This window comes from Onychostoma macrolepis, chromosome 18 (genome assembly GCF_012432095.1).
Source record: "Onychostoma macrolepis isolate SWU-2019 chromosome 18, ASM1243209v1, whole genome shotgun sequence".
In the NCBI taxonomy this organism is placed as follows: domain Eukaryota; kingdom Metazoa; phylum Chordata; class Actinopteri; order Cypriniformes; family Cyprinidae; genus Onychostoma; species Onychostoma macrolepis.
In genome coordinates, this window is record NC_081172.1 from 33,794,215 (window position 1) to 33,813,387 (window position 19,173).

A 19,173-nucleotide genomic window follows, 5' to 3' on the forward strand; every position below is an offset into this window, starting at 1 on the left:
GTACAAATCCAGTGAAACGCTGTAATCATCAGCAGCTGAAATAAAGCAGAACTAAACTCGCAGCACGTGTAATAAAGGAGGCGACTGCATTCAGTCAGTGTGAACGGAGCCGTTCTGAGACGCGGAAACACCGTCTGAACGAGGAGCCAGCTTCGCTTTGAAACACGCAGCAAAGACTTGAAGGGAATAATTGAATTATTTCTTTAGACGCTCGTGTTTATTCGGACAGAAGCTAGTCGTTTGGGTGCACCTCGTCTCCAGTCAGCCGCCAGCTTTCGTTAGAAGCGTCTCCTCTGCTGAAGTGCATTATGGGTCTGGCCTCGTTCGGACTGTGGTTTATTCCTCTTCATTCTTCAGCATGGTCTGATGCATGTTTATCTGCCTTCTCCCTTCATCTCAATACTTCAGTAGCAGCGTAACGTAATGCTGTGCAAAAAGAATCAACAGACCTGAGAGTGAGGTGCTTCTGCATTGCCTTCAGAAGGTTTACTGCTGCTTTCTCTGCAGTTTGTCATGAAACGTTTCCAAACATCTTGTTTAGAGAAGAATGAAGTAAATGAGTTTGTGAGGAATATTTGTGCCAGTGTGCAAACACCCTCTATCCTGACAAAAAGAGACGGTTCACCCAAAAATAGAGAAAAAAAAATTATCATTTAAAAAGGAATAAATGAAGTGGTTAACAAGTGTTGAATAGCATTGGTCTTGAGATGGTTTGGAAAGTTAGGATGCAGTATAAGGATCTGATTCCCAGGTTGTTGATGGTGGAAGTGAAGTCTGGATGCTTTCTCTGTTTCTCGGCTCTCACCTCCATACTGTGTCTGAATCAGTCTGACATGTTAAACCGTGCTCTGCATGCGTGCTCATGAGGTTTTCTGTGTGTTTGCAGACACGAGTTGCTGGAGGAAGCCTGTCGGCAGGGTCTGCCCTTCGCTCAGTGGGACGGGCCCACGGTGGTGGTGTGGCTCGAGGTACGAATACAGCTGAATTACACCGTTGTGTCAGTCCTGCATCATCTGGAAAACATTGCACATGCAGTAGCAGATCATTGCAGCTGTGAAATGGCACAACAGTGGCAGTAACAGCTGCTCGTGTATGCATTTATTGCCATAACAAACTAGTTGTTCAGAATTTGCTTGGTGAGCTCATCGACAATAATAATAACATTAAAATTCATAAGTGCACATGTCTTATCAGTTACAAAGAATGAGATGCAGATGCATAGATAGGATTTCAGCGCATGCGCAATCCTACAGTAAGTGCTGTTCAGAAAATGTGTGGACTTGGTTTTAATAGCTCCGAGGCGTCTGCCTGAAGGAAGAGGTGTGAGGGGTAGATAGATCTCATCAATAGCTGGAACATCACAACCAGTCATTTTCGAGGCAGCCTGAGCTACGGTACTAATCTGACTCCTCTGCTACCAAACCACACTGTAAGTGAGAAAGTCAGCACGCTTTCATTGACGGATCTATAAAAGCTGAACATACCAACTTTAAATACGCCAAAGTTTTTAAGCTGTCTTAAGAAAGAAGCCTTTGATGGGATTTTTTTAATAATGCCTCTTAGGTTGTCCCACTTTAGCATTGCAGAGATGGTAGCCCCGAGAAACTTAAAACATTGAACATTTTCAGTGTCCTGACCTTTAATAAACAATGATATCCTCCGTCGGATATCAAACACCACTTCCTTTGTTTTTAGGACATTCAGCTTCAGATTAGGAGTACAACTCCATTCAAAGAGTGTAGAAACCTCCCTTATTACAAGCAGAAGGTGACTTTTCAGGACACTAACCCATGTCCCACTTTTCAAAACGCTTATAAATCACACAGAATGGAGTGTATTGAAAATCTGAAATAGCAGACAGTCTCCTGTAAGGGGTAGGTTTAGGTGTAGGGTTGGTGTAGGACAATAGCACATACAGTAAGTACAGTATAAAAACCATTACGCCTATGGAGAGTCCCCACTTTTCACAAAAACAAACGTGTGTGTGTGTGTGTGTGTGTGTGTCTGTGTGTGTCTGTGTCTGTGTGTCTGTCTGTGTGTCTGTCTGTGTGTGTGTGTCTGTGTCTGTCTGTCTGTGTCTGTCTGTCTGTGTGTGTCTGTCTGTGTGTGTGTGTGTGTGTGTGTGTGTCTGTCTGTCTGTCTGTCTGTGTGTGTGTGTGTGTGTCTGTCTGTCTGTCTGTCTGTCTGTCTGTCTGTCTGTCTGTCTGTCTGTGTGCGTGTGTCTGTGTGCGTGTGTCTGTGTGCGTGTGTCTGTGTGCGTGTGTCTGTGTGCGTGTGTCTGTGTGCGTGTGTCTGTGTGCGTGTGTCTGTGTGCCTGCGTGTGTGTGTGCCTGCGTGTGTGTGTGTGCCTGTGTGTGTGTGTGCGTGTGTGTGTGTGTGCGTGTGCCTGTGTGCGTGTGTCTGTGTGCGTGTGTGTGTGTGTGTGTGTCTGTGTGCGTGTGTCTGTGTGCGTGTGTCTGTGTCTGTGTGTGTGTGTGTCTGTGTGTGTGTGTCTGTGTGTGTGTGTGTGTGTGTGTGTGTGTGTGACGAGTTCTGGTAGTTCGTGAGGAGAACGCAGTTGTGGTTTGGTTTGTATGTGGCACAGGGAGAGGCTGATGAGGTGAAAGCTCAAGTGTTTGTAATGACTCGTGGCTCTCATTGACCCGTGTTGTTGTTGTTGTTGTTGTTGTTGTTTTCTCTCAGCTGTGGGTCGGGATGCCTGCGTGGTACGTAGCGGCGTGCCGTGCTAACGTGAAGAGCGGTGCCATCATGTCTGCGCTGTCCGACACCGAGATCCAGCGCGAGATCGGCATCAGCAACCCTCTCCACCGCCTCAAACTACGCCTCGCCATTCAGGAGATCATGTCGCTCACCAGCCCTTCAGCGCCACCTACCTCCAGAACGGTAGGAGACACTGATCCATCACACACGCCTCTAATATCTGCGGACCCTGGGAGCTTCAGGTCTCAGATCAGTCTAGAAGAAACTGAAGCAGGCTAATGTTGTGTAGAGCTGCGTGATTAATCCAAATAAAACCAGTGCGTGTGATTATCAGCTGGTGAAGGATCGTCTGATCTGATCAGCATGCGTTTGGGAACACATCGTGAACCCACCATCTTCACAGATCTACAAAAGAGCAGATTCAAAGGCTTCCTGCAGTTTTCCGTCAAAACGACAGTTTGTTGAAAATTAAATTAAGACCTAAATATTAATATTATAATTTTACACTAGCAATGTAAATCTCTTTTTTTTCTTAAATACAATTTTTTTTTTATATATATATTTGTAATATTTCTTATTTTGTTTCTGTTGTAGTAATTTGTGTAGTTTTATTTAATAGTAGTAGTAGTAGTAGTAATGATAATTATTAATAGCGTCATTATTACTATAATTTATAGCCGTATTGATAAACTTTCAGCCAAATTTGCAGCCGTATAAACCACAACACTCCTGCAATTTGTGTTTTTTAAAATCACGTTTTTAAATAACATTTTGCCAGAAAAAAACCCCATGATTTTTCTGCAGATCATCTGAGGGTTGTTTGTGATTCTTTACCTCACTAACATTGCAGCGTCTCGATGTGAAATCCTGTTATTGGTAAACCGCAGAAGCGTGGTAAATCTTGATTTTACCGTAGTACGTGTCTGCTCTCTCTCTCTCTCTCTCGCATGCCTCACATTAACACCTGATGGGATGCTTTGATCGCTTTTACTAATGTTCCTGCAGCTCAATAACAGATTCTTCTGCTCTCCTAATGTCTTCTGTCACTCCGTCTTTCCTCACGTGCTCCTCACTCACGGATCTCTGTAGTCTTCTGGAAATGTCTGGCTCACGCACGAGGAGATGGAGAGTTTGGCCGCCACGCCGCCCACGGTCAGTCACGCTAACGCTAATGTGCTTCGCTGCTCGCTGCAGGCGTCTGCATGATTTACTGTATCACGTTGTGTGTGATTTCTGCGACTGACTCTCCTCTCGCTCCACATGCTAACCTGCTAACACCAGGAGGATGAGGAGGGCAGCTGGGCCCAGGTTTGAACCTCTGTCTTTCTCTTCTGTGAAGGAACACCTTCAGCTCACATTTCACTTCACCAGTACTTCGTTTTGGGGAAATGCATGCCATTAAGATGTTGAGCAGGAACCCCAGTGGTTTTGTTTGAGGCTGTGGGCTGAGATGTGAGCTGGATGTGTCTGTTTTGATGGGTTTGTGAGATCCACTGCAGTTCTTCTTCATGTTTCGGCAGCATCTGCTGGTCTTTATCTCTGAAACCATTCGTTCAGACCCCCGTGTGTTTCTGGACCACTTCTTAAGACAGGATCTAATGTGTTTGTGATCAGTCTGAGTAATGACTCTTCTTTATGAACTCAACGCTGAGGTTATTGTCATGTTTTGAGGTGGTGGTTTTGTGTTTTTAGTATCATGTTGAAGTAGTGTTCTGACTGAATGTGTGTGTGTTGACGCTCAGACTCTGGCCTACGGCGACATGAACCACGAGTGGATCGGGAACGACTGGCTGCCCAGCCTCGGTTTACCTCAGTACCGCAGCTACTTCATGGAGTCGCTGGTAGACGCTCGTATGCTGGATCATCTGACCAAAAAAGACCTGCGCAGTCAGCTCAAAATGGTGGACAGCTTCCACAGGTCAGTCACCAGCAGCGCCGTGTGTGTGTCACTGACCACAGTCTGGGTTCCAGACGTATTTTTCCCAGTCATGAAATATCAAATAAAGCAGGTGCGTGCGCTAGAGAGAGCCGCGCCGGGCTCCATCACAGAATATACCGAGAGACGTGTGCATTGCTTGAATGTGCTTCCATTCGCTGTCATTTCAGTGTTTTACTTCAGATATGCTTCCGTTTCTGCCGCGTGGAGCGCGGTACGTCTCAGATTCACGGCACTCGTGCACCGACAGACTTCCACAGCGCCGCGCGTGTGTTTGTCCCGAAGCTGTTTTCAGAGCAGGACACAACATCTGATGTGTGGAAACAGATCTGTGCATTAGTGTGACGCGCTGTGTGATCTCATCAGTAATAATCAAGCAGCAGTAATGCTGAGCAAAGCAGAAAAACCCAGAACTACGATCGTCTGTAAACTTCCAGAACGTGCTTTTTGATCACTTCTAATCGTCTTGCTCCCGCTTTATTACTTTATATTCGCTTGTGTGTTTTGAAGCTATATTTAGTTAAATTCTTAATTTTGTTTTGTTTAATTATTTTAAAGAGTAGCCTGCTTATATAATTTAATAAAAATGCACAAAATACATCTGATATAATCGTGATGCATGGTGATATGGAAGCGCTGTGAAAGCTCTGTTCTGCTGTACATGAAGCACTCACACATTCACAGCTCATCCAGAACACAGAAGCACTCCCGGATGAGGTTACGTCATCACCGGTAAATAACCGCTTCATACCTGTGCGAGGTGTGGACGCGCTCACATGAGACGTCTGCTGTGGGCCAGTCACTGTTTACAATAACAGCCGTCACTCAAACTCCAAATTATGTTGTCAAAATGAACAGGTAATGAAACGAGGGCAGTTCAGTGTCTGGGTGCTCAGTTCAACAGAAAAGCCGGTTCATCAACTTTATGGTAGATTTGAATGAGTTTGATGTGAGAGAGACTGTAATTGAACAGTACGGCTATGAAACACCATGTTTAGAATATAGGGAGACGGACTCCTTACAGCCTCTGCAGTGCTTCATGGGAGTGAGTGGTTCCCATGGTAACGGGTCTTCTCTGATTGGTGGATCTCTATGGGATTGTGGGTAGTGTAGTACTTTACTAAACATTTATTTTTAAGCTAAAGTTGCAGTCACATTGACTCTACGCTACAGAGGCAGATATCATCACTGAACTATGTACACTACCAGTCAAACGTTTTTGAACGGTAAGATTTGTAATGTTTTTTAAAGAAGTCTCTTCTGCTCACCGAGCCTGCATTTATTTGATCCAAAATACAGCAAAAGCTGTAATATTGTGAAATATTTTTACTATTTAAAATAACTGCTTTCTATTTGAATATATTTTAAAATGTAATTTTATTCCTGTGATCGAAGCTGAATTTTCACTGTGCTGAAAGCTCACCCTTTTTTTTTTCTTTTTTTTTCTCACAAAAAGTGTACATTTAGTGTACATTAATCAACATTCATGAATGTAAATGTACCCAAATTATCCCGAAGGCTAGATTTCATCACTAGTCTCTTTGCCGGATGTTATTAGGCCAAAAAAACTAGAAAAAAATAAACAAAATACAACCAAAAACTATTCAACTCCCTAAAATACAATTAAACAACAGATTACACAAAATGATAATAAAAAAATAAATGAAGAATAATAATAATAATAATTATAAAAAGTAAATGTAAAGAGCAGCTTATCAAGATTGTTGATTATGAAGAAGCCATTTCTTAAAATTCTGCTTAAATGAGTTAAATGATATACATTGTCTAATTGATGTATGAATGCTCTGAATGACCAAACGAAGTTTTTCAGCTTCACCGTGTTTGTGTGGCTCTGCAGGAACAGTTTTCAGTGCGGCGTGATGTGTTTGAGACGACTGAACTACGACAGGAAAGAGCTGGAGCGCAGACGTGACGAGTCCCAGGTGGAGGTCAAAGGTGAGCGTGTTGGCTTCTGGTTGGATTGTGTGTCTGTGCTGCGTGTGTGCTAACGCTGCTGCCGCTGCAGACGTGCTGGTGTGGACCAACGAGCGCGTGCTCAGCTGGGTCCAGGCCATCGGACTCAAGGAGTATGCGGCCAACCTTCTGGAGAGCGGCGTTCACGGAGCGCTCCTCGCTTTGGACGAGTCCTTCGACCACAACGCCTTGGCGCTGCTGCTGCAGATCCCTACACAGTGCACACAGGTGAGACTCTGACGGTCAGACCAGAAACCGTCATCTGATCTCAGACCAGAGACTCCTGGGCCATAGTTTTCAAAACATTTCATCTGGTTTGGAAATCTTGTGTTTTGCCATCCAGAATTGGCTTATCCATGTTACATGTGTGCTGACCCACAACAAATCAACAAACATACCTGACCCTGCAGCACAGAAGCAGTCATAAGCAGCACAGCTATATCTGCAGCAATAGCCAACAATACATTGTATGGGTCAAAATTATCCATTTTTCTTTTATGCCAAAAATCATTAGGATATTAAGATCATGTTCCATGAAGATATTTTGTAAATTTCTTACCGTAAATATATCAAAACTTAATTATTGATTAGTAATATGCATTGCTAAGAACTTCATTTGGACAACTTTAAAGGTGATTTTCTCAATATTTCGATTTTTTTGCTCCCTCAGATTCCAGATTTTCAAATAGTTGTATCTCAGACAAATATTGTCCAACAAACCATACATCAATGGAAAGATTATTTATTAATTTGATGTCTCAATTTTTAAAAAACGGACCCTTCTGACTGGTTTTGTGGCCCCATCGTCTCTCATATGCAGTATTAAGGAATGCAGTTTTTAGAAACTACTCGATTGATTGTGTCATTTGTAATTTATAGACAGTGATTAAAAAAGTTAAAAGTATATTATTTTTGTTTGATATTAACAGTTGTTTGGGGGATTTTTCTATACTGTACTGAAAGGCTTCTTTGATAACGGACTTCTATTTTATCACTGTAATTTTAAACAAACAAGTGCTAAATATAAAGGTGTATGATACAAATATTCTCAGAGGTTACACTTTATTTTGACCGTCCACTTTAGACATTCTGCTAACTATAAGTAACTTTGCAACTACGTCAACTACGTCTCATTAATTTGCAGCTACGTCTACTAGCTCTCAGTGGGGTAGGTTTAGGGTTAGTAGAGTAAGCTGACATATACTTGCTAAGTTTCTCACGGTCAACGACTGGCGGGACGGTCTACTAATACTCTGACTGCTAGTTGACATGTAGTTGCAAAGTTACTTATAGTTAGTAGAATGTCTAAAGTGGACTATCGAAGTAAAGTGTTACCATATCAATTATTTTATCATTTTTAAATTTCTATTACATTTTGCTCCTGAAACTCACCCTGAATGCACCCTTCTGCTGGGATCAGAAGAATCCTGGATCCTGGTCCTGCTGCAGTGTTTCAGCGCATGCTGACGCTTGCTCAGATCAAAACCAAGACTGGATTATATATCTGATCTGATCTCAGAATCCATTTTTTTTTTTTTTTTTTCTCTTCTGAACAAGCTGTTTTCAGCACCTTTTTATCGGGTCAGATTTGTTTTGAACAGCGGAGCCCTGTGTTCGAGTCGGTGTGATCTCCAGGGTTCCCACGGCTCCTTGAAATCCTTGAAAGTTTGTGAATCTGATTACAAATTTTCAAGGCCCTGGAAAGTTTTTGAAAATAAACAAACATAGATACAGGTCCTTGAAAATTCCATATTATTCCCTCCGGTCCGCTAATGTGTTATTTCACCAACACTTTGTGGCCTATGCATACTAGCTTGCTTGATTGCACATTAATACGTTACGTCAAGTGTTTCCCACGTGAGGCACTTTGTGTTGTTTGTTGCCATGACGTTCACACGCACACGAAACTACTAAAATGGTACCTCAACATTTCACACCGTGAAACACTGCACAAATAGGCTGAAACGTGATTCCTGGAAAATGCAAGTTTCAAGATATGTGGCTCACCAAAGAAGATTACAAAGAATGGCTTGCCAGAGATCCAAAGGATGTAATGTTGAATTGCTTTGCTTGTTAAGATCATGAAAAGCCATTCATATATCTTAAAACTTCTGGTTACATGAGCCTAAGCTCTTTTCAATAAAATCCATGCAAAAGTTAATATCAGATCATTTTAGAATACAGTATGGTATGTACAAAGTATTATTCAGTTTTATGCAAAACAGAAATACGACAAATAGAATATTTGGCCAAAAATATATGCAAAAAGAAAAAAAAAGCTTTTTTGCATAGTTGTGTTTGACACATGAAAACTGTAACAAAGTATCTTACAAGGTGACGCGATGCAACCTTTGCTCTCACTTGAAATGTGTCCCCACATTAAGTCCTTGAATTTGAGGGTATTGGACCTGGAACGTCCTTGAAAGGTCCTTGAATTTGAAGTTAACCAAGGTGTGGGAACCCTGGATCTCACTCATTCATGAACGTGTTGCTCTGTTGTGTGCAGTGCAGTAAGTCCTGTGTTGGCCAAAATATTCATATCGGTGCATCCCTAGTCATGTTGTGCAGAGCTGTGGATCAGTGTGATGCTGTGGTGGTCAGATGTGTGTGTGTGTGTGTGCAGGCGAGGGCGATGCTGGAGCAGGAGTACGGCCGTCTGCTGTCCGCAGGAACGGAGCGGAGGCTCGAGGAGGTGAGTTCAGTCCGCTCCTTCAGTCTGCAGTCGTATGGCATCCGAGCGCTTCACAGCACAGCCGTGTCTCTGCAGGACGACGACAAGAACTTCCGCCGTGCACCGTCCTGGAGGAAGAAGTTCCGGCCCAAAGACGTGCGCTCCGCCGACACACTGCCCGCCAGCTTCAGAGTGAGCACTGCAGACGCACTGGCCAAGAAACCGCAGCTGGACGGTACGTGTGTGTGTCTGTGTGTGTCTGTGTCTCTGTGTGTGTCTGTGTCTCTGTGTGTCTGTGTCTCTGTGTGTGTCTGTGTCTCTGTGTGTGTCTGTGTCTCTGTGTGTGTCTGTGTCTCTGTGTGTGTCTGTGTCTCTGTCTCTGTCTCTGTCTGTGTCTGTGTCTGTGTGTCTCTGTCTGTGTCTGTGTGTCTCTGTCTGTGTCTGTGTGTCTCTGTCTGTGTGTGTGTCTCTGTCTGTGTGTGTGTCTCTGTCTGTGTGTGTGTCTCTGTCTGTGTGTGTGTGTCTCTGTGTGTGTGTGTCTCTGTCTGTCTCTGTCTCTGTCTGTGTCTGTGTCTGTGTCTCTGTCTCTGTCTCTGTCTGTCTCTGTCTCTGTCTGTGTGTCTGTCTGTGTGTGTGTGTCTCTGTCTGTGTGTGTCTCTGTCTGTGTGTGTGTGTCTCTCTGTGTGTGTGTGTCTCTGTCTCTGTCTCTGTCTGTGTCTGTGTCTGTGTCTGTGTCTCTGTCTCTGTCTCTGTCTGTGTCTCTGTCTCTGTCTGTGTGTCTCTGTCTGTGTGTGTGTGTCTCTGTCTGTGTGTGTGTGTCTCTGTCTGTGTGTGTGTGTCTCTAACTGTGTGTGTGTCTCTGTGTGTCTGTGTCTCTGTCTGTGTGTCTGTGTCTCTGTCTGTGTGTGTGTCTCTGTCTGTGTGTGTGTCTCTGTCTGTGTGTGTGTCTCTGTCTGCGTCTGTGTGTGCGCGTGTCTGTGTGTGCGCGTGTCTGTGTGTGCGCGTGTCTGTGTGTGCGCGTGTCTGTGTGTGCGTGTCTGTGCGTGTCTGTCTGTGCGCGTGTCTCTGTCTGTGCGCGTGTCTCTGTCTGTGCGGCGTGTCTGTGCGTGTCTGTGCGTGTGCGTGTCTGTGTGTGTGTGTGTGTGTGTGTGTGCGTGTCTGTGTGTGTGTGTGTCTGTGTGTGTGTGTTGTGGTGCTGCAGGGAGTGTGTGTGTCTCTAATGTGTGTGTTGTGGTGCTGCAGGGAGTGTGTGTGTCTCTAATGTGTGTGTTGTGGTGCTGCAGGGAGTGTGTGTGTCTCTAATGTGTGTGTTGTGGTGCTGCAGGGAGTGTGTGTGTCTCTAATGTGTGTGTTGTGGTGCTGCAGGGAGTGTGAGTGTTCAGCGTCTGGATTCTGCTGCTGTCAGAACGTACTCCTGCTGATCTGTGTCAGGTGAGTCCATCTCTCACACGAGCCTCTTCATGATGCCTTGCAGTCAATCAAGCATTTTACTGGATGATGTAAATGGTACAAATGTCATATTATTGGACCAATTTTAAATTTATATTATTCTGAAATTTTGAATGATGATCAGAGATGGTTCAGCTCTTAAAGGAACCTGCAGGAGATACAGCTGCTGTAGTGTCACATCTGGCTCATATTTTACCCCCAAATTAAAAGAAACGTAAAGCCAGCATAGTATGCTCCATCGGTAGACAAGGCATCTCGGTGCTTATTTTGAGCTCTCGGGTTGCTTTGTGAACGGCCTTTACTCGTTCGACTCAAACACATGCTCTCGTGAACACTCTGCCTGTTTGTTCCTTCACGTGTGCTTTCTGAACCGCACTCAGAATCATAATTCCTACCCGTTACAGTCAAATTCTCCAGTTCTTCTTGCTTCTGCTGTGGGATTCTTAAAGGGATACTCCACCGCAAAATGAAAATTTTGTCATTAATCACTCACCCCCATGTCGTTCCAAACCCATAAAAGCTTTGTTCGTCTTCGGAACACAATTTAAGATATTTTAGATGAAAACCAGGAGGCTTGTGTCTGTCCCTTTGACTGCAGAGTAAATTGCACTGTCACGGTCCATAAAAGTATGAAAAACGTAGTCAAAGCAGTAGGGCTGTCGCGGTTATCGCAATACCGCGCTATTGACGAGCATAACCGCATAGGAATGCAACAACCGTGATATTTCAGTGTTTTCTTAAATAGCTAACACGTGGATCATTACCTGTGTTCTGTAATTCATTCTGTAATTCATTCTCCATCTTTAATTATTGCCTCCCTCTCAAGTATTATGTAAATACACATACATATGTTTATCTATACAGCTGTATATAGAGTAAATAATGCACAAATCTGTACATAAATCTACTGTTCCAGATTCATACTTATTATTATTAGGATTATTATCCATTGTTAAGTCTTACTATTTAAATGTTTTTTTCTGTTCTCATGTCACATGTGTATTTATGTATGTATGTATGTACCAGGAGCACCTTAAAACCACAACAAATTCCTCGTGTGTTTGCGCACACCTGGCGAATAAAGCTAATTCTGATTCTGATTCTGAAACAGACAGCGAATGAGAGAGAGATCGACTGATCGCGTGCGATTACCTGCGTCTGTCCTTCAGGCCGAGTCATGTATATCTGTGAAAACAGGTCGTCGTGTCTTTTAGTGTACGCTAGGGGTGGCACGATACATGTATTCGTACAGAACCGTCACGGTACGGGCGTCTCGGTTCGGTCCATGAAGCCTTACGACGAATACAAGCAATTCAGCCTCAATCCAGAAGGGGGCGCCCGCAGTAATGCAGCGCTGCTTGATAACCGCCAGCAGAAGAACAGCGAATGCTGAGCTGCGCTTGAAAACAAAGCCCCCAGACAGTGAGCATGTGCTGACTCTGAACGCGTCTCTCACTGATAAGAGAGTATACTTTAAAGGCTTGCACTCAACTGTTTGTGAAATGGGGCTTTGAGCTCGTGTATCCTACCTCTCTCATTCAGCACAAATCCATAATATTCCATATTTGTGATGTAATGTATCTGAATGCTAAACTATTATTCATTATGTAAATGATAGGCTTTGTGCTTCAGTCGTGTTCCAGCACAGAGGCGCGAGCTGATGTTTGGTTCACTGTATTTTAATTTGATAAACTACCAACTGCGCTGTCAAGTTAGCAATGCTGGAACTGATGTGTGTGTGTGTGTGTGTGTGTGTGTGTGTGTGTGTGTGTTCCGGTGCGATCACTTCAACTGTTTCCTTATACCAGCAGAATCAACTTCAAACACTTATTGTCTTATTAATAATCACTATATAAAGGTCTGCTTTTATTTGTGGACACTCACAATGAAAACAAAACAGATTTTATATAACATGTAAATTTTTTAATTTGCACTACTGTCTGTTCAAAATAAATGAAAAGAAAATGAGCATAGTAGATTTCGTTTTTTTTTCTCCTGTTGTACCGAAATCGTATCGAACCGTGACCCCCGAACCGAGGTCTGGTGGCAGATGGACTGCTTTGACTGTTTTTCATACGTTTATGGACCGTGACTCTGCAGTCGATGGGACAGACACAAGACTCCCGGTTTTCATCTAAAATATCTTAAATTGTGTTCCGAAGACGAACGAAGCTTTTACGGGTTTGGAACGACATGGGGTGAGTGATTAATGACCATTTTCATTTTGGGGTGGAGTAACCATTTAAGAATGAAATTCTTCATAATGGATATATTCTTATTCTCTAACTCTAGAATAAAGTTACAAATATTTTGCATTCCCAAAAACACTAATAATGTTACCTTTTCCTCTTCAGATCGTTCTAAAGACAAAATTTAGATTTTGAATTGCTGAAAAGATTCTTTGTAAAGATCATTTTAAAATTGAGCAGTACAACATTACTCCAGCCATACAGACACACATTGTGTATTAATATTACTGTGGATGTCATTTTGAGCACAGATGACGACACTAAAGCCTTTCACTTCACCATGCTTAAGAAAATAGTTCAGATATTTGAAGAATTAAGGCCTGGTCACTATGAAGTATAAAGTATAAAGTAAACTATAAAGATACACACTGCTGCTCAAAAGTTTGGGATCAGTAAGAGTTTTAATGTTTTCAAGAACTTCTGCTCATCAAGACTGTGTTTATTCGATCGAAAAAAACTAAACAAAAACAGTAATGTGAAATTTTATTGCAATTTCTAATATTCATTCATATTTTACTATACTGTAAACTGTAATGTATTTCTGTGATGCAGCTGTATTTTCAGCATCATTACTCCAGTCTTCAGCGTCACATGATCTTCAGAAATCATAATAATATGCTGATTTATTATCAGTGTTCAAACTGTTGTGCTTCATATTGTTTTTTGGAACATGTGATACTTTTTTTCTTTGATTCTTTGATGAATACAAAGTTAAAAAGAGCAGCATTTGTTCAAAATAGAAATCTTTTCTAATAATATAAGTCTTTACTATGACATTCATTCATTCAACACATCCTCCTAAATACAAGTATTCAACTTTTGAATAGCATTGTATATTGTAACAAAATTTCTTTTTTAAATAAATGCTTTTTATTAATCTGAGAATCCTAAAAAACAATGTCACAGGTCCCCAAAAAGTAATATGAAGCAGCACAAAGGTTTCAACATTGATTATAAATCAGTATATTAGAATGATTTCTGAAGATCATGTGATGCAGAAATAAATTATTAAAGTATATTAAAATTGAAAACCGTTTTTAAATTGCAATAATATTTCACAAAATAACTTTTTTTTGTATTTTTGATCATATAGTTACAGCCACGATGAGCAGAAGAAACATTAATCTCACTGACTCGGCGTGTGTAGAGCTGCGGACGCTATAATGATGAGGCGCTGTTCTGAGCCGCTGAGTGTAAAGCGGCAGACGCACTTGTGCTTGGAATAAACAGACGATATCGTTCTTGGTGTGCGCGGGCCTTCAGGACAACTCTTCACAGCCTTGATCTTCAGACTTTCTTCACTCGTGTCCTAATGATGTTCAGTTCTGCACGTGTCTGGATCTCATCCCGTGTGTTTCCTCAGGTGCAGCGGAGGACGAGGACCGCTTCGCTTTCTGTCACAGACCCATCAGAACTCTGTCAAACATTAGATTTGATGCCTCTATTTATGTAAAGCAAAGGAACTTTCACTAATTTAGCAGCGTCTCGTATCGACTGTTGCTTGATTTTATTTGGTCACCTTTTAATTCTGGCATCGTAATCCAGTTCAGCTCTTTTAGATGTAATTTATGTATCAAAAGTCCAAAGTTTGTACATTTCCGTCTGTAGGCGTAATCTCATTCTTATCATTCTCAGTGAGTATTTTATCCTCTCAGATACTTATTCCTTTTGTTTGAATTCATCCGGCTAAAAGTATTTTATGTGATTTATCTTAACTTTGCTCTTCTCTTAATTGATTTTCCCCTGTTGATTGTGAGAAAGTGGCCCGAATCAATGGCCTTGCGTGAAAATCTGGGTTGGTACGTGTTTTATATCCTCTGATACCAAAATCAAACCCTTGGATAAGCCATAATTTGTAATAATTATGAGGGCTATTTTGAATACATCTTTCTTCAGATGTGATGTTGATGCCAGGTTTTTCTAGCATCTGTTTGGCTTAAAGTCACTGTTTATCCATTCCCTGGTGCTGCGTCAGGTGTGTGTGTGTGTGTGTGTGTGTGTGTGTGTGTGTGCGCGCGAGTGCGAGCGTGTGTGTGCGTGTGTGTGTGTGTGTGTGTGTGTGTGCGAGCGTGTGTGCGAGCGTGTGTGTGTGTGTGTGTGTGCGAGCGTGTGTGTGTGTGTGTGTGCGCGTGCGTGTGTGTGTGCGCGAGAGCGTGTGTGTGTGTGTGTGTTTGTGTGTGCTCGCGAGCGTGTGTGTGTGTGTGTGTGTGTGTGTGCGTGCGTGTGTGTGCGCGAGCGTGTGTGCTCGCGAGCGTGTGTGTGTGTGTGTGTGTGCGCGTGCGTGTGTGTGTTTGTGTGTGCTCGCGAGCGCGTGTGCGTGTGCGTGTTTCCTCTCAGATGGACCAATCCTCCGGTGGCCTGTCAGCTCGATCCCTGCGTCTGTATCGTAACACTGTAACGAAGCCTTATATTTCTAGCCCAGTCCTGTTGTTTTCAATGACCTTTTTGATATAGTATGTTATCAGACTTTATGTAGGAACTGAATTGTCATTTTTGGATGATATCAAAAGCATAGGCTGGAATCATATCCCAGTCTCTCTTCTTTTTTTTTTTTATTATTTTACATTCTCTAGTCACTCATGTACAATTTAAGTCATGTTACTATGTTTTTATTGTCCTTTATTTAAATAAATCTTCTGGTCCTGTAATAAAAAAAAAAAATAATGTACAGTCTAAGTACTTATGAACTATTTTTATCACAGTATTATTTATTGCTTTCATTTCAATAAAATACTGAAACTTATTTTCCACTGCCAATAAAAATAAGTCTTTATGAACAGATGATTTTCCTGTATCTTGTATCTGTATGTTATTTGCTATCCAGAGTGTTTATGAATCTCAAATTCAAGTTACTTGGATATGATTAGTGTATTATTTTAAATGCGTGATTAAAGTCATTTCCATTTTTAAACATGCAACCAGAATGGCTTCAACTCTTCATCTCTTTTTTTAGTTATTTTTTATTTTTTTGGTTTATTCAGCCTGCATCACAAACTTACTTTTTATTATTAATATAAAGTATATATAACAATTAAAAACATTTTGAGTGAAAGCTGATTACAGACGGAGGCTGATTGACTGCAGCTGGTTCCTGATGATGAGCGGCTGATTAAAGTGATTGCAGAGCTGCAGGACGGGTCAGGTGTCGCTCCAGCAGTGATGGACTCGGGTTCTGTGGCTCTCAGGTGAATATTCCCATCAGAACCAGCAGCTAGTGAAGTCACTCACTCAGTGGAGCTGAAGCTGGTCACTGGCTGCAGAGGAGACGGTGACACTTTTCGTAGTTTAGTGAGCAGTGTTGCGGGTGAAGTGAGTTACCTAATCAGGTTTTTACTACTAACTAATACAGCAACACATCTTATTTTGTTTAGGTATTTAGACGAAAATATCGGAGTTACTTTTTCAAATAAGTGACTCCAGCTCCTGTGTTTCTCATGTATCGACGGACAGCTCTGGGGTTGCCATGTTGAGAGAAATCAGGAGTAAGAACATGATCTTACTGTAGATCCAGACTAAATATCAACATTATTTACTCATCTCACCTGCACTAAACACATTGTGTTCCTCAATCAATCAAAACTTTGAAATGAAAACTATATTTCAGAATATGAATTGAATGTAAACAAACAAGCCCAGGCCAGATGAGTGAAAGTAACGCAACTACTTCCTATAAAAAGTAGCGAAGTAATGGAATTTTAAAAGTAGTCTAACTTAAGTTATTTTCATATCAACTCCTCAATACAACTCACCATGGTTAGGTTTTTTTTTTTTTTTTAATGTAAAAATAGCACAAATTAAATCTTAAACGACCTACATTTTGCTTGCAATAAAACCGCAACGTGTGTGTAATCGGTGCCAGTTTGTTCAGTCTTTGAGTTTGATACTAACTGTTGCAACTATCCATCACACGATTTTAGCTTTAGTCACTTCCCTGAAGTCTGATTTGGAACTCAAACATCCTCAGTTAAGAGCTTCACCTCAGGTTGAACATATTAACGTTTGTTTTTACAGGAGAAGAAAGTAGAGCTTCGTTTTTTAAAGCATCATGTGTAAATTAGCAGTGGCTTCTGTTTTTTCCCTCCATGCATCAGTCTGATGGCAGATCAGAGGTGAAGTGTTTGTGTGTCTCTCTCAGGTCCGCTGTGCTGGCGCTGGTCGTGCTGCTGTCGGGTCGCGCGGCCGCGGCGGTGCTGCTGTGTCACTACTGCCCCCTGCAGGCCGCGGGCGCGCGCTGCAACATCACCACGGAGTGCCGCGGGCACGAGCGCTGCTCCTCCGGCTGGAGGCGTTACGGGCGCGTGCACGTGCTCGCTCTGCAGGGATGCGCGTCCCCGACGCTCTGCGGATCGAACCAGACTCTCACACACAAGGGCCTCGAGTATGAGATCACCTACACGTGCTGCTGTCGCGATCTCTGCAACACCGCCGCGGCACCGGAGAACCTCCTGCAGCAGCTGCTCGGGGTTACCGTCAGTCCCCCGGATCCGCCGAGCTGTTCAGAGCTCTGACACACACACACACACACACACACACACACACACAGACAAACACCGGGCCCACCACCGATCTACTGATACAACTGTTCTCGTGAGAAAGTGACCGCGTCTCATCAGCCTGACACTAACTAATGTCGCGTGCACATGATGACTGCTATTAATAACTTGAGGATTTTATTAATACTGTTCTTACCATTAGCTGCATGGTCTTCAGTCTGGAAACTGATGAACCTTTGTAAAAAATAAAGCATGTTTAAGTCCATTTTCATCACTGAATGTCTACGGTTTAACAGGGTTGTGACGGTGAGGAAACTTCCCACCGATTAATCGACATAATACCGATATCACCGTTTAAATTTGCTTTTAAAAAGTTACATTTTACTTTCACTTCTCAAATTCAAGCAAGAACAAAATACAACTGCATACTAACTTACCGTATATAAATCATAGAACTTTTATTAACAAAATGAATAAAAATACACCATGCTATATGCCTAATATAAAACTTGCACAAAGTATACAAAACTGAAAATAAGTAAACACTGTGGAATCAAATAAGAAACGTAGAATGTTTATAAGCAAAACGCAGAGATGTAAAATACTTGAGTAATTTTACTTTAAGTATTATTTTGGGGGATTTGTACTTGAATAAAGTACAATTTAAACTGGTTACTTTTACGTTTCTGGAGAAACAGTACTTCTTACTCCTTACGATTATTTCATCTTAAAAAGTACGTTACATTTTTATTTGATCTTATGCACATGAAATCTGGTAAGCAGAAGTTCAAATGTGTGAGCTGGACGGAACCAGTGGTCGTTGTTTTCAGGCATCAAGCACACATCAGTTATATCTGGCTTCAAAGGTTCACCATCGAATCCGAGGAAGAACACTGAGGAAGAAAAGTTGTGTTTCCTCCCCAAAAAAGGTTGATTCATTATTCTTTGTTTTGCTCGAGCGTTAGCTGTGTGATATATTGGCTGAATGCACAAGACTGAGTGCAAATAAATCAATGATGAGAATTAAAATTCAATTAATAGCCTATTTTTGTGGGAATTATTATTTATTTTTTTTATTAAATGTTACAAATGTCTGTCCCCCCCAAAAAAATGTTTAAATGAACATTTTATGTTAAATAAATTGTAACGTCATTATATGACACTTTGAGTAATTAAGACTGTCAATGAGGTTTTTTTTTTTTCTTAATACATGATTTGCTTATTAATGAATCTAATTAGTCACAAATAATTATTTATCAATATTTGCTGAGAAAAAAACTCTAAATGCCCCAAATAAACAATTTAAAGTTGAATTACTCTCAGACAGTGATGTTGAATAGACAACACAATAAAGTGGCCTTTCAAAATGTTAATGTTGTATGTTTTAATTCTACGACTCTCCTCGTTAATTCAACACATTCTTGTATTCTGTCTGGAACAGGTTTCTAGCCTCTGCATCACATCTTGCTCTTCAAAGGAATACTTCACCGAAAATGAAAACTCTCATCATTTACTCGTCCTCGTGTGGTGCCAGATGTTTATGACCTTGTCTCTTCAGATGAACACAAGTCTGTGAGTCTGTGTAATGCATGGGACAGGACCACTTCAGAACCCACACAGAGTGAACACAAATATTGGTATTTGTATTTTTTGTATTTATCCTTTCACTAAAGAAGACACTGATTCATTCACAGGGGTTGT

The 19,173-nt window shown here is 41.8% G+C and overlaps 2 protein-coding genes across 2 annotated transcripts in view; both read left to right on the plus strand.

Annotated features, from left to right (window-relative positions):
• Positions 1 to 15,119, plus strand: part of ppfia1 (PTPRF interacting protein alpha 1) — a 41,401-nt gene extending 26,282 nt beyond the window's left edge. Inside the window, 11 exon segments of the mRNA XM_058750871.1 lie at positions 887 to 968; positions 2,683 to 2,883; positions 3,790 to 3,852; positions 3,982 to 4,008; positions 4,443 to 4,618; positions 6,495 to 6,592; positions 6,663 to 6,838; positions 9,234 to 9,302; positions 9,378 to 9,516; positions 10,647 to 10,712; positions 14,343 to 15,119. Of these exon segments, the coding sequence (XP_058606854.1) occupies positions 887 to 968; positions 2,683 to 2,883; positions 3,790 to 3,852; positions 3,982 to 4,008; positions 4,443 to 4,618; positions 6,495 to 6,592; positions 6,663 to 6,838; positions 9,234 to 9,302; positions 9,378 to 9,516; positions 10,647 to 10,702 (1,087 nt within the window). The 3' untranslated portion in view covers positions 10,703 to 10,712; positions 14,343 to 15,119.
• Positions 15,120 to 16,006: 887 nt separating this feature from the next.
• On the plus strand, positions 16,007 to 17,841 carry LOC131524511 (protein Bouncer-like). The gene is made up of 2 exons (XM_058751654.1): positions 16,007 to 16,164; positions 17,115 to 17,841. Exons 1-2 carry the CDS (start codon positions 16,139 to 16,141, stop codon positions 17,485 to 17,487), a joined length of 399 nt encoding a protein of 132 aa, XP_058607637.1. The 5' UTR covers positions 16,007 to 16,138; the 3' UTR covers positions 17,488 to 17,841.
• Positions 17,842 to 19,173: the final 1,332 nt, after the last annotated feature.

Excerpts from the sequence above, each read along its gene's own strand:
- LOC131524511 (XM_058751654.1), top strand. The coding sequence starts at position 16,139 with ATGGACTCGGGTTCTGTGGCTCTCAG. Across the intron at positions 16,165-17,114 it reads TCGGGTTCTGTGGCTCTCAG|GTCCGCTGTGCTGGCGCTGG; the intron begins GTGAATATTCCC and ends TGTCTCTCTCAG.